The sequence below is a fragment of the Giraffa tippelskirchi genome, chromosome 3, assembly GCF_054371585.1.
Source record: "Giraffa tippelskirchi isolate mGirTip1 chromosome 3, T2T-mGirTip1v1.2.pri, whole genome shotgun sequence".
In the NCBI taxonomy this organism is placed as follows: Eukaryota; Metazoa; Chordata; class Mammalia; order Artiodactyla; family Giraffidae; genus Giraffa; species Giraffa tippelskirchi.
Genome location: NC_137277.1, coordinates 50,877,733 through 50,892,392, shown reverse-complemented (window position 1 = coordinate 50,892,392; position 14,660 = coordinate 50,877,733). Strand labels below are relative to the sequence as shown.

The 14,660-nt window shown below is 37.9% G+C and overlaps 1 protein-coding gene across 20 annotated transcripts in view; it reads right to left on the bottom strand.

Annotated features, from left to right (window-relative positions):
• The window catches only part of BCAS3 (BCAS3 microtubule associated cell migration factor), a 611,473-nt gene that overhangs the window by 282,382 nt on the left and 314,431 nt on the right, over positions 1–14,660 (bottom strand). For all 20 annotated transcript variants that reach the window (XM_081584989.1, XM_081584991.1, XM_081584990.1 and 17 more), the window contains 3 exons: positions 12,626–12,726; positions 10,022–10,218; positions 3,907–4,004 (listed from right to left, as the gene is read on the bottom strand). In XM_081584989.1, the coding sequence (XP_081441115.1) occupies positions 3,907–4,004; positions 10,022–10,218; positions 12,626–12,726 (396 nt within the window). The remainder of the gene's footprint in view (positions 1–3,906; positions 4,005–10,021; positions 10,219–12,625; positions 12,727–14,660) is intronic.

Genomic DNA, 14,660 nt, shown 5'->3' with positions numbered 1-14,660 from the left:
GCTCTCACCACTTCTAATAACATTTTCTCTATAAAATGTTTACTTTAGTAGAGTTTGACAAAGATGTCTGCTCTTCATACAAGTGGGGCATAAGTTTGTCTTTAAATCTCAGTTGCTTTGAGTTCTTTCTTGGTAAACACCAATTTCCATAGTAAAACTACAAACGAGGACAAACAAACTTAGGATGAACCAGATCTTTCTAGGCTCTTTGTGTGGATGATTCACAAGCAATTAGAGTTGTTATTAAGTTATCCAACAAGTACAGCCTGCACATCTTGGAACAAGAACTTCAGCCACCAATGTGGGAAACAAAGTTTGAACAGGACACTGACACTATTTCTACTCCCCCCCCCCCCTTCAGGCCCTAGACCTTTACCGAAAGAAGGACACATGTTATAAAGGACAAACAATAGGAAGAGATTCTCAGATACCTAACCAAAAGAAAAGTACAAAGGGGAAAAAAGCAAATAATCCATGCCATGCGTTGTCTAGAAATACTGTCTGATTCAGACGCTGATGTTAATCAGCTGGATAGGAAAAATGGAGCAGTTGCTTCAGATGTCATTTTTCTGGGTAGCCTGTGTGTATCGGTAAATCTATGAAGTCCACTTCCAGAATGGCATTCTCCTTAGTCAAGAAGGGAACCTCTGACAATTAACTTCGAAATCTGAGGCAGGGTAGTATTTTTTGCAGTCTCCAAAGATCAGAGGAAACATGTCATGGGAAGTAACATTTACGTATAAAGCAATTATAGATCTGCTGAGTCTGAAATATACATATAGAGAGAGACAGCAAGAAACTGGTTCACAGGTACCTAAAGGTACGGAATTTACACTATGCCTAAATCATCAAAGTTAATAAGTGAAAAACTTGTAGTTTAGGTTAATACATTTCTATGTGAAGGAGTGAAGCACAAACATACTACCTACTTAAGAATTTTTTTAAGAATTTGCTAGCAAGAGTGGCACAATGCTCTGTTGATTTTAGTTTCAGTAGAATAACACTGCGAGATACACAGATACTGAAAACAGAACATACAGACCCAAGGTTTAAATAATATCTTCACTTTGAAAACCGTCACAGCCGTCAGAAGATTTGATCATATCAAGTTACATTTTTAAATTCTACACTTTTGAAAAGTAATTTGATGAAAAATAATTACACCATCACTAGTTTAGACAGAGCAAGAGCTGTCACTAAAATAAAGGGATAGCTACAAAGTTTGCCACAGGAACAATTAAAAAGACAATATGTTTAGTTGTATAAATTGTTTAAAGGTAAGACACAAAGCAATGAACCCTGATAAGAGGAGGCGCCACACTGGTCATACCTCTCTAAGCAAAGGCAATCAAAACTCCAGATTAGCATCTTCATAACAAGCAGCTGACTCCAAGGCATGGGTCATAATCAGAGACGTATTTCCTGGTTCAGGAGCAACTAGACTCTTTTTAATAGAAGAATCTAAAACAGAATTTCCCTATAAACCTTTTTTCATAAAGAACCCAAATCAGAGTTTGAGATTAGCAGATGCAAACTATTATATACAGAATGGGCAAACAACAAAGTCCTACTGCATAGCACAGGGAACTGTAGTCAATATCCTGTGATAAACCATAATGGGAAAGAATATGAATAAGAAAATAAATGTACAAATGAATCACTTTGCTGTATAGCAGAAATTAACACACACTGTAAATCAACTGTACTTCAATAAAATAAATTTTTAAAAAAGAACCCAAATCATTTATACTTTATCTTGTTAAATCAATAGAAAAGTAACACTTTTCTAGTGGTCCCACTAGACGAAATAGATGAAGTTTTGCCAACAAAATATTATTCACCCACTTAAAAAATGTGATCAATGAAAGAGATCCAGACCATTGGAGAGGTGGAGAATAACTCACAGAAGTCTAATTCCTCATCTGTGGTGTTTCTTTAGCTCAGCTAGAGAAAGCACCACACACATTTCATTGCTCTGGCTGTCATTCTGCAAGGGACTAACGGTTTTCTGAAATGAAAACAGGCTGAGAAAAATACTAGAGCTTAGTCACCAAGAAGTCATTCTCTACTTAAAAAGACAAGTCAGGCAGAGGCTCAGAGTTGGAGAACAATATCCGAGAAATTGCTATGTGTTTCGCTGATAGAAACCTAAGTGCTGATAAATCAAAGACGTAAGATCTATTCCTTACTCAAACATCAACATGAAACTCTTCTTGCAGCAGAGTTAAACATAAGTATGGATTCAATAGTTCATTGAAGTTCCTCTCTGTGGCATGAGAGAACTTTATAAAGAGCTAAAATTGAGATAGTGCTATATGATATATACAGTCTTTTCCCAGACTACAGCACTGAATATGGCACATTTAATAATACACATGGTAACTGCTTTAGTGACGTGCATTTCATCTGACCAACGGCCAGTTTCTAGACTCTAAGATATTAATAATATGGCAGTTTAATAATAATAAAAAAAAAAAAACCCCAATCAACAAAGCCTGCTACTGTAATCTTGAATAAAACACTTTAGGTTAAAATACATCATTTCCAGCATTCACAGTTGTAAATGATAATTCCATTTGAACGGCTCTGTTAGCATTCTCAGACCGAAACTATCAAAAAGATGTACTAAGTCACCTAAATCAATATCTCTTGCAGTGCAAGTCTAGGGACCTTAGATATTGCTGTGCTTGTTTCCAGGGGACAACCCTGGTTGTCAAGTTAAAGCTGAGGAACAAGTACGAGTCCTCTAAAATACAAGTTTACACTAAGAATGAAAGCACAGCCCTGAACGTGGACCATGCAGTCAGACACAAAGTGCAATCCACTGACAAACAGCTCAGAAAGCCAAGAAAAAGTACAAAACCTATTAGCTTTCAAACTTTGAAACATCCAGAGACAGAATCAGAAACAGAAGCTTTGGTCTTTTAAAAGTGGCCTTCACAAATCAGTTTTGTGTTTGTTTCCATTTTCTTTCACAGTTTAAGCCTCAATCAGATCAGCTGTCTCCAGGGATTTTGAAATTGCTATAGATTAAAATCCTCTCTGACTCAACTGTTTGACTAATGCTGGGTGTTTAATAATTCTACTTGTAAGAGACTTTTTTGTGATGAAACCCTGCTGTATGCTAGTTTCAGATGCGCCACAGTTGCACCATATAGAAAGCATCACTGTCCTTCCTTTTGTTATCACTGCATTTAGAGATGAGAAAATGTATCATTGCAAACAGTTCTGTTATTTGGCAGACGGGGCCGAAAACAATATTACAATATTAATTTAGCAACCATCACCTATAGAGGCAAAGACCTATTTCCAGGTACCAATGATACATATTCATGGCTTGGTCCCAAGGATAGGAAGTTAATAACTGTGATAGACGGAGTTAAGTTAATGAATTTCTAAACTTCATGCTTTCAATAATAAAGCCATTTAAGCTATAGCATTTGGACTCTCTGCTTCCACAGATCAGGCACTTTGATACTCAACAGGTTGAGTAAATTGAATCCATATATTGTATTTACGTTCTCTGTCAAGGCTGCTTCTCCACATTTGAGAGATCAAAGGCAAAACCAGTCATCAACCCTGTAGCCTTCAATACTGTGTTCATTACATTTAATCAAGTGCCAACTCCATGGTATCATTCACCAACCTTAACAATATTTAAATGCATGGCGTTGTTAAGCAGCAAATGTAGGCACAGTATTGTTTTAATACACAGACATGCATGCAACTCCCCACACTCACGTGCACGCACACTTGCTCGCTCACACACAGCCATCCCTCCTCATCCTCCTTCCCCAAGAGAAGAGAAAGATGGCAAGAAATATACAGTATCTACACTGTGCAAGAAAAGAAGTTAAAAAGGCATGAGAAAAAAGACCATTAAACGTTTTGTACGTAGTCTTCTACCTGAGGCAGCATCGATCACGGTGGAAATTCCCCTTCGATCAGACACTGGACGGGATGACCCTGGCATGCTGACTGGGTCAGAGCGGACTGGTTGGATCCTGCAATGCAATTGAATTTAATTCATATATGTTACCAAAATCAAAACTGTCCTATGCTACAACAGACCTTAAATCAGCAATGCTGGAATAGCCCAGTCCACTAAAGAACCATTCACTCTAAAACAAGGCAAATGGGTGAACTGCAGTCCCTAAGGTTCTTTCAAAAGACTTAAAGCATAGCATTCTCTACACTCTGGACCCCTTCTTCTCTTTGTGTAGTTTTCAACAGCTTTTAAACAAGGGGTTGAAAATGGACATTCATTTACAAAGGGACAAATGAAATGGAATGAGAGAAGACACAAAACACATTATGCCGAACCCTTTGGCATTTGAAAAGTGTATGTGGAATCTAGAAAAATGGTACGTAGGAAGCTATTTGCAAAGCAGAAGTAGAGACACAGACGAAGAGAAAAAGTACATGGACACCAAGGTGGGGAAGGAGAAGTGGGATGAGTTGAGAGACAGGGACTGACATATATACTGTGTATAAAACAGACAACTACTGAGAACCTACTGCATAGCACAGGGAACTGTGCTTAAAGTTGATGGGAGGGGAGTTTGGGGGAGAATGGATACATATATTATGTATGACTGAGTTGCTTTGCTGTGCACCTGAAATTATCACAACTCTATATTTTAGTTATACTCAAATATAAAATAAAAGATTTTTAAAAAGGGAGATGAAGAGTTTTAAGAATCTTCAAATTCATGAATAGAAACATTGCCTTCCTGAAAAGACAACAATCGATACAAAAATTTGAGTCGCTCCCTTAAAATCCTTAAAGAAAATATTTGACATAGGGCGACAAGCATAGGATAACAAACCTAGACACCATATTAAAAAGCAGAGACATCACTTTGCCGACAAAGGACCATAGAGTCAAAGCTATGGTTTTTCCAGCAGTCATGTACCAATCTGAGAAGTGGACCAGAAAAAAGGCTGAGTGACAAAGAATTGATGCTTTTGAATTGTAGTTCTGGAGAAGACCATTGAGAGTCCCTTGGACTGCAAGGAGATCCAACCAGTCCATTCTAAAGGAAGTCAGTCCTGAATATTCATTGGAAGGACTGATGCTGAAGCTGAAACTCCAATACTTTGACCACCTGATACGAAGAACTGACTCCTTGGAAAAGACCCTGATGCTGGGAAAGACTGAGGGCAGGAGGAGAAGGGGGTGACAGAGGATGAGATGGTTGGATGGCATCACCGACTCAATGGACATGAGTTTGAGCAAACTTCAGGAGACAGTGAAGGACAGGGAAGCCTGGCGTGCTGCAGTCCATGGGGTCACAAAGAATCGGACATGACTTAGTGACTGAATAACAACATAGGATAACACAGCTGTGTTGGGATGTGGCTGCCAGGGGGTTAGCTAAAATCTCTACTATCTAATATTACTGCCACAATATTACTAATTAGCATGTAAGAATCAATTAGAATGTCAGCAAAACTGCAATTTACTACATATGAGTTTAAGTTGCTTGGGAATGGTAAATCTATTAATGCTAAGAGTCTAGTTCCAGCTGTATTTCTGTAGTATTCACAGAAGGATTTCTGTATGGCTAAAAGAGCTGAGAGGCCCAGGCAACTAAAAGGAATAAAGACTTACTATAATAGTCTAAGTGTGCATTTTTTGGTAATGCATTCATTCAATAAGTATTTGTTGAGTATTAGTCATGTGTCAGTAGTATTCTAGGAACAAACAGAAACAAAACACAAAATGCAAAGTCTGTGTGCAGATATATGGTATAGCACATGGGCATTCAAGACTGACGCAAAGGAAAACTAGTGTGAAAATGAATGAAATAGGTAATAAAAGCACAGAAAGAGGAAATGAGGGAATGAATGCATGGTCCACAGCAGAGTGAGAGGATCTTGTGGAGCTGGAACAGAAACTGGACCTCTATACAGTGTTAGGATGATGTATTTATATGCAAAGGAGCAACATGATCCCTTTCAACACAGAAGTAGAAAAAACGAACCCCTGGATTTGTGGCAAGCATGATAAATGCAGGTCATCTTGACGAGCATGATTTGGCTTATGCATAGAGTTTATAGAGGATACTGATGAAGATAAGAAGTTTATAAGCACCATGGGACATTACAGAAGCCTGACATTTCAATTGCAGACTGTAGAAAAAGAGTCCTCACTGAAGGCACAGTAGGAACGTATATGCGTTCATTGTATGAAAGGAAGAAATAGGAGGGAGGTGAAAAATGCATTCGACCTAGCACTAGAAGCTGGAAATGCTGATATACTAATATTGATCACTACTCTAGTGGTGTACTACCCAGGAGCCCTTCTATACCAGCTTATTTTCCCAAGCCAGTCATGGTGATCCCGTCATCTCACGGTGAGATTAATTAAGTCTGTGATGAGTGGGTCTAAGCAAATGTGGGCCAATAAGAAAAGAGGAAGAGTTTACTTGAAGTTTCTAGAAGAGATGTTTTCTGGGTCTTAATGAAAAACAAGTAGCTAGCCTGTTAAGGATATGCTCAGTGCATGCAAATCAAAGCTCCCTCCCAGTCTAAATAACTTATGTGGGCTAATACATTTCCTATTATTAATTCAATTTATAGCACTGGAGTTTCTGAATCAACCAGGGTTGTGGGTGGAGTGTGGTTTGGGCTAGAGATGAAAGAAGGTTGGCCAAGAACTGATGTACTGAAACCAGGCAACAGATACACAGGGGTTTAGTCTATTATTCTTCTTAATTTTACAAATTTTATATATGCTTGAAATGTTTCCATAATAAAAAAAAGACAAAAATAAAAACAAACTGGTAGGGGTGATGAAAATGTCCCAGAATTAGGAGGATGCAGCAAAACATAGTGACTATACTAAAACCAATGAACTGTACACTGTTTTATGTTATATTAATTACATATCAATTAAAATAACATGATTAAAGTGTGAGGCTATAATGTACCACACAGTAACTATGGTTTTGATAATAGGCTGAAGTTTGCTAAAAGAGGAGAAGTTAAATGTTCTCACACAGAAAGATCACAACATACATATATAAAATATATCAAACAATGGATGTATTAATTAACTAGATGAAAAAATGAAATGAAGTTGATTTCCCAGGAGCTAACCTTGAATGGAAAACTAGGTTTTATATCTCAGTTTCTTTTACATTATCTATTTCTCAGGTCTATTCATAAATATTTCACTGACCTTTTTCTACATGTTAAATCCCTATTCCAAATAAGGAGCTGCTATGAGCTTAGCCAGGCTTCCCTGGTGCCTCAGTGGTAAAGAATTCACCTGCCAATGCAGGAGACATGGATTCAATCCCTGGGTCGGGAAGATCCCCTGGAGAAGGAAATGGCAACCCACTCCAGTATACTGGCCTGGAAAATCCCACTGACAGATGAGCTTGGCGGGCTATTGCCCATGGGATCACGAAAGAGTCAGACACAACTCAGTGATGAAACAACATCGAAGTTAGCCATGTCTGATCCGCTTTTGGATATGACAGCCAACAACACACCTGACAGTTGCCATTTTGGTTAGGATACAGGAATGCAGACCATCACAGCATCACATTAATTCTCAGCAATCTGGGGTACAGGAGAAGGCACTGAATGTGAATGAAGGGTCAGTTGCACCAAAAAATCTAAACAAGACTTCACAATTTAAAGGAGAAAGTAAAATCAGCAGCCATAATGCCATTGTGCATAAGCCCAAAGAATTGTAGAACCAGACGTAAGGAGCCGGGATAAAGTGATGGTGCACAGAGATGAGGAAAATATCAACAGTGGGATTTCTAACTGGATGCTGGGTGGGAAATGGTACTAAACAGGACACATAATTGAAACAATGTGAGATAAATCTGAATTTGTCATCAAAATTGTGTTCTAATGGGGTTAAGATTTTAACCAAGGGCTATATATGCTCAAAATTTTAAATATAAACTGCAAGTGAAATACAACAAAATTATAAACCTGGGACTAATATAAAGGTTTCTAATATTTATATATGCCAAAAAAATAGGACATAAACAATTTAAAGATAAATACTGGGAGCTTTGTAGTATAAGAAAAAGGAAAAGTCCCTGAGGAAAATTCTAGAATGATTTCAGGAATAAAGCTCTGTCTGAAGAAGCAAGTTAGAGAGCTCTTAGACAATGACCTGTGTCTGAAGTAAGGGGTAACTACGAAAGCTAGAGGAGGTCAAAAACAAAGGAACAGGGACATTCCTGGTGGTTCAGCGGCTGGAACTCTGCACTCCCAATGCAGAAGGCCTGGGTTCAATCCCTGTTCAGGGAACTAGATCCCACATGCCACAGCTAAGAATTTGTATGCTGCAAATAAAGATCCTGCATGCAGCAACTAAGACCTAGCATAGCCAAATAAATAAAAATTTTAAAAACTCAAAGGAACAGAGCTGGGTGTACAGAGCTGGGTATGTTCTCCAAAGAAAAGGGACAGGATCTTATCAGAACAGCAGGTGACAGTCATCAGAAAAAAAGGGGAGGGGGGTCGCTGAGAATATTGTAAATAGTAAAGAGAATAAACAAAGTTTTATAGTTCCATTTTATTACTATTTAAGTAACAGAATAACCTACAAAAACAGATGAATATGCACTGAATCACTAAGCTCAGAACTGATTCTGCTTGACTTCCTGAAAAAGGATCATCCTTTGTAATTGGTATCTGTGAAAAATGGTCCAGCATCCACCGAGTTGCCTCACAACTTAAGAAAAGTTCTATTTCCAGGAAGCTGAAGAAAATATAATGGACCCAAAAGAGAAAAAGGAAAAAAAAAAAGTGAAGAACTAAAAAAGGAAAGCAAACTAAAATAAAAAACTAAAGTACTTGAAAAGGTATTACAGGAGACATGTTTCATTACATGTGCATGTGTGCTAAGTTACTTCAGTCGTGTCTGACTCTCTGCAGCCTTACAAACTGCAGCCCACCAGGCTCCGCCACCCTTGGGATTCTCCAGGCAAGAATACTGGAGGAGGTTGCCATTTCCTCCTTCAGGGGATCTTTCCAGGGATCGAACCTGGGTCTCTTATGTCTCCTGCATTGGCAGGTGGGTTCTTCACCACTAGGGCCACCTGGGAAGCATTACATGAGTTGTTCTTAAAGAGGATGAGATGGTTGGATGGCATCACCAACTCAGTGGACGTGAATTTGAGCAAACTCCGGGAGATAGTGAATGACAGAGAAGTCTGGTGTGCTACAGTCCATGGGATCGCAAAGAGCTGGACATGACTTAGTGACTGAACAGAAAGAAGAAACTAGTCCTAATTCACCTCTACAACAGCTTTTGCCTTAACAAAGTTTGAAAATATATTTGTATACTTACAGTGTAAAAATTTGTTACTAATGTTGACAAAGAAGTGGAATAGAAACATATTCCCAACATATGATTGGAACACATTTTTCAAACAATTTTTTAAAAAGGAGATGCAAGAAAAAGGTGAGAGGGTTATTTTAGATTCAGATAAACATATACTGTAGAAATTTTTCTGAAAAGAACACAAAGAAAGGAAATTATATTGTATTAGACTGGGCCCTTCATTATCTGTTGTACCCTGATATGTCAAGTCTTGGTATAACAAATTAAATTGCTAAGCAAACTTAATTTGCAAAAGTTAAAAAGTTCTCAATTACGTTAAAAAAAGAACCCTAAAAATAAAAAGCATACTCTGTAAATTTTGTATAAGGATTCTTACAAGTGAGGATCAAAGAATATATACGATGAAAACACAGAGACACAGGATAATCAGAAATATGGGAAAAGCAACATAAAATAGGATGGCTTTTAAAAGTGTACTGAATATTAGATCCAGGAAAGTACAATCTAGAACACAAATATTTATTGGAGGTGATGAGATCTCACATAAGATCCCCCGTGATTAATAATGAATCACAAATTACAGTGCATGTGTTCTGCAACGTGATACAGTGTGAAGGGGGGAAATGTAAAGCTTATCTGAGATGTTCACTACAAATGAACATATTAATCTGGTCAAATCACTCTCTAGCTCTTATTTCTTACCTGAGACTGTTGAGGTCAAGATCATCTGTATCAAAATCCGAAAGGGGCTGTGGAGTATCACTTGGACCATGAGACTGCAACACAGATGAACTGGATGATATGACTGTGGTTTGGCCTGAGGGATGAATGGTTTTGAACTGGAACTGTGGACCCATCCACAGACGTCTGTGGGGTCCGGTATGCGTTACAATTTCTACCTGGAACAGATCAGGAATCATGATTGAGATGTATCATGACCTCCCTCTGAGAGCCTTTCATGATCCCCCTATCTCATCTCTGAACACTCACATTCTCCAAGAAGCCCATCTTAACCTAGTGGGAGAGGGAGAGGGTATCATCCACAACTAGAAAACTGTGACAACAGCAGCCTGTATAGACATTCACTACATCCATCTACTGGTTTTTGTCACAATATAATAAAAATTCATTTAGTGTTTGTATGTGTATACACACACACACACACACACCCATACACAACACAAAAATGACATAAATATAAAAGGACCAGTTGCCTGCCTCATATACCTAGCATCAGCTGCCTAAGGTCTACCTTTTCACTCATTCTAGACAGTCCTTATCACTCTGTGGGCATGCAATGAATACTACACCTGTCAATCCACATATTAAAAGTAATTCCTTCACTGAGGACCAAGCTCATAACAAATGCGAAGTTGTTCTTGAACTGTCCAAGGAAAAGAAAAGGTCTGAAATAATTTAACACTCACAGCCAGTTTCTTTCCACAATAAAATATTATAATATTTACTATACTTCCCTCAAATTTCCCCAAATTCACTTTTAAAGGACGACAGGATTACAAATTTTCTCTCAAACTATATTTGTCTTCAAAATACCATTTCTTAACTGCAGTGTTTCCTCAGCTCCCATGAATGTTGACATAGGTATTTTAAATGCTGCAGAACAGTAATACCAAAATGCTTTATGAATTTCATGCTCTATGGAAGAGGCAGGGAATGTTGCCAATATTAGACAAAGCAGAGAGGAGGACACACAGTAAAACCTAAAAATAAACATGTGATTTTATAAACGAGCGACTTGAATAAGAGACTAAATATGCAAACCTTTGGTGAGACGCTATTTCTCAATGTCTTATAATTGCTACATCCACGTCTATATACACAGTTCATGGAACTGACTTCCCATGGGCCTTAGTGTTGCCCTGAGTTCTTTTATATTTAATCACATTTCTCTGATTGTGGTGATTAATTCTTAACAAAACATAACTGAAAAGGTTCATGGAGTGCAGCTCTGTGTTTGTAAAGTCCTAAAGGGCAAAAGCATCATGGTCTTGGAACAATATCCACATTCCCACTAATCACGGGGAGAAAATGACTCAGATTTAGGACAGTGATTTCTCATTCAAGGAGTTGTATTCAGCAACATAAATGAGGCCACAGATAAAGCATGCTGTGTATTTTAAGCTCAAAACCATCAGTGTCACAGAGCCGAGAGGTAAACAGATGCCTGTGCAATTTCACTGAGGCGATGGCCAGATGTTCCAGCTCACCCTCCTGTTGTGTGCGGTACAAACATATTGTGTATACTTTCACACTGACAGCACACATTACTCCTTTTTCTAATTGAAAAGATGAAGTGAAGGACAGAGGTTTCTCTGCCAGCATCCATTTTTTTTAAAGCTTCATTGTGGTATCCTCAAGAAAGGATGCATCTCCATGTGCAACCTAAAGGAGCTTTTCCTGTGAGTATTTTCAGTGTGATGAAATGTATGTCACCTAGAAACAATTTCATTCTCTGGTTTCCAGATTCCCTTTAGTATTTTGGGCTCTCCTCCCTGAGAAAGCAGTGAAACTACACCCGGCCTCCTAGGAGGCACCTGTCTGCTGAAAAGCCGCGGGATTTGGTAATCCGAGACCCGGTCATTAACTTCACCCAGTGATGTCAGACTTGAAACAGACATAACAGCATCTGTAATGAAGTCACTTGTAATCTCATCATTTTGAAATCTGCCAGAGTATCTTTTATTTCAAAGCCCTTGAGATGAAGACAGCGTCACCTGGCAAGGGGAGGAAGGGTCAGTGGAAGCTGTTACAGGACTGGTTTGGAGACCCTTGGAAGCCACATTACAGGAGTTTAGGAAAGGAAGGCCAGGCCGGCACTTGTGCAAATTAGGAGGCAGAACTTCCCTGATCAAAGTCTGGACCCAGTCTTCAGAAAATGTTGCCTCCACACAAGAAAGCCCAAAGATTGCTGAATGGCTTTACCATTTTAACCAGGCCAGTTCTTATCTTAATCCAAACAGTTCATCTGAAATCCAGAGTTCTGGGGGATATAAATGGCTTGTTTGAAAGATATGCGTACTTTATGTTCTCTGCATGAAAGCTAATGTACACACACATATATGTATATGTGTGTGTATAAAATATATGTATATGTAGCCCTGCAGCAGTATTTTTGAGAAATTCTTAATATGGAAAGATGATTAATTCTTGATGATCCTAAAAATAATCCAGATTCTGCCCATTTTCCTCTAAGGAAAAAATTTTCTTTTAATTTCAAGAATAAAAAGAGATAAATGGATCTCTGTTTTCTGTCACCTTAATAGACCCAACATTTCAGAGTCTCACCTGAGACAGCCACTCTTCATCTTCCTGTCCACTATGGTCAGAAGCTAAACTGTCATAGGACCCATGTCGAGTAATGGGCCCAGGACTTCCAGGGGGAACCACTGAAGGAGAAAGAAAACATATTTAAACAACTTTAATCCATGCCGTGAAAAAAAAAAAAAAAATGAATATGGGCATAACCATCCTGGATACTGTGGTGATTTACAAACTAAAATAAGACATTTAACACACAATTCAAATAACTAATGAAGACGAAAGATTAAATTTCTTAGGAGCAAGAAAAATCTCCAATTAGGAACACACATTAAAAAATATCTGTGGGAATCTAATCATTACATGTATCAATTGTTGAAGAAATAAACAACTAACTGCATCTTAACAGCACAAGTACATAAGAAGCAGTGACAATTCCATTGCCTATGCACCAATGTAATTCCTATACCTCAGGACACTTCAATGCCTTCTACCTAACAAAGAAATTAAGTTGATGCAGTTCTTATAATTTGGGAAGGGGTTTTAAAAACAAGTATCATATAAGATTCTTTAAGAGTCTACTTAATAGTTTCATACAAATGGAAGGCATTAAAACATTTTAAATTTTAAAACACTTTTAGTTCCTAAAACAATGATTTATCAAAAGAAAATTTTTTTAATGCTTCCACAGTTTCCCTGATTTTTAGGTCATAGGATGTAGGCTTAAAACAGAAACAGCCTGCTTCTCATACATAGATGAACCTTTGCTTAGTGTTGGCCATTCAGTCACGTCCAAGTCTTTGTGACCCCAAGGACTGTGGCCCGCCAGTCTCCTCTGTCCATGGAATACTCCAGGTAAGAATACTGAAGCGGGTAGCCATTCTTTTCTCCAAGAGAGCTTCCTGACCCAGGGATTGAACCTGGGTCTTCTTCATTGCAGGAAGATTTTTCACTAATAGTAAAGATGCCTAGGTTAGGAAGATCTCGCGGAGAAGGGAATGGCTACCCACTTCAGTATTCTTGCCTGGAGTATTCCATGGACAGAGGAGCGTGACAGGCTACAGTCCATGGGGTCACAAAGACTTGGACATGACTGAGTGACTAGTCTTTGCTTAGTCAAAGCAATAAAATGATTCAGAAAACATTTATTGAGTTCCTACTATGAACCAAATATTATCTCAACAAAAACTTAGCCTCCTCTATTTAAAGTCCCATACTTTTTATTTGCTTACTTTTATTATAAAATAGGACTTTAATTTTCTAGAACAATTTTAGGTTCAAAACAAAATGGAAGAGAAAATACAGAGATTTCTCATACATTCTCTCCCTCATTAAACATTTTAAAACTAAGATAAATAAAGCAATGAAGTACTGAGGGGAAATTAAGAAAAGAAAAAGAAGAGAACCAAAGAGGAAGGAAAAATGATGAGTATTAAAGAAACCTGGGAGAAACAGAAAAGAATGAGAGAAAGAAAATAATCTCAGAATTTCTACCACCCAGAGATATGCATATATACTTCAATATATATATTTTCCATAGGCTACATTTCTAAAATTGAAATCAGAGGATATGAACCTATCTAAATTTCTTAAGGCATATTCCCAGAAAGAGACACATATTTCCACAAGGAATGACTCACAAGCCAATCTCACAACACTCTTTCCAGAACAAGTATTTTGAAGAACTAAATCTTAACAAAACAGGTGTAAGTGAAGTAGACAAAGCAGAACGTAGGGCAAGATTTTAAAGAAGACATACTCACAAAAACTTTATCTTAGCTAGCTGGGAGGGGAGAAATGATACTTAAGCCAGTCACTCACTCATCAGAGGGAGAAAAATAGTATTAAAATATAAGATTTGCAATGGTTAAAACTATTAGCTGTTAGTTCTTCAAAATCCTAGCTCTACAGCTGAGAGGCAGGCTGGCAACTGGCACAAAATAGAAGTGACCACCAAAGCAAAACAATTCCCTAGGATTCTGAATATCATGAAGAAAAGAATATCATAATAATCAATTAATGTTGAAGCATCCTTTTAAATAAAAACTGATAAGTAAATTTA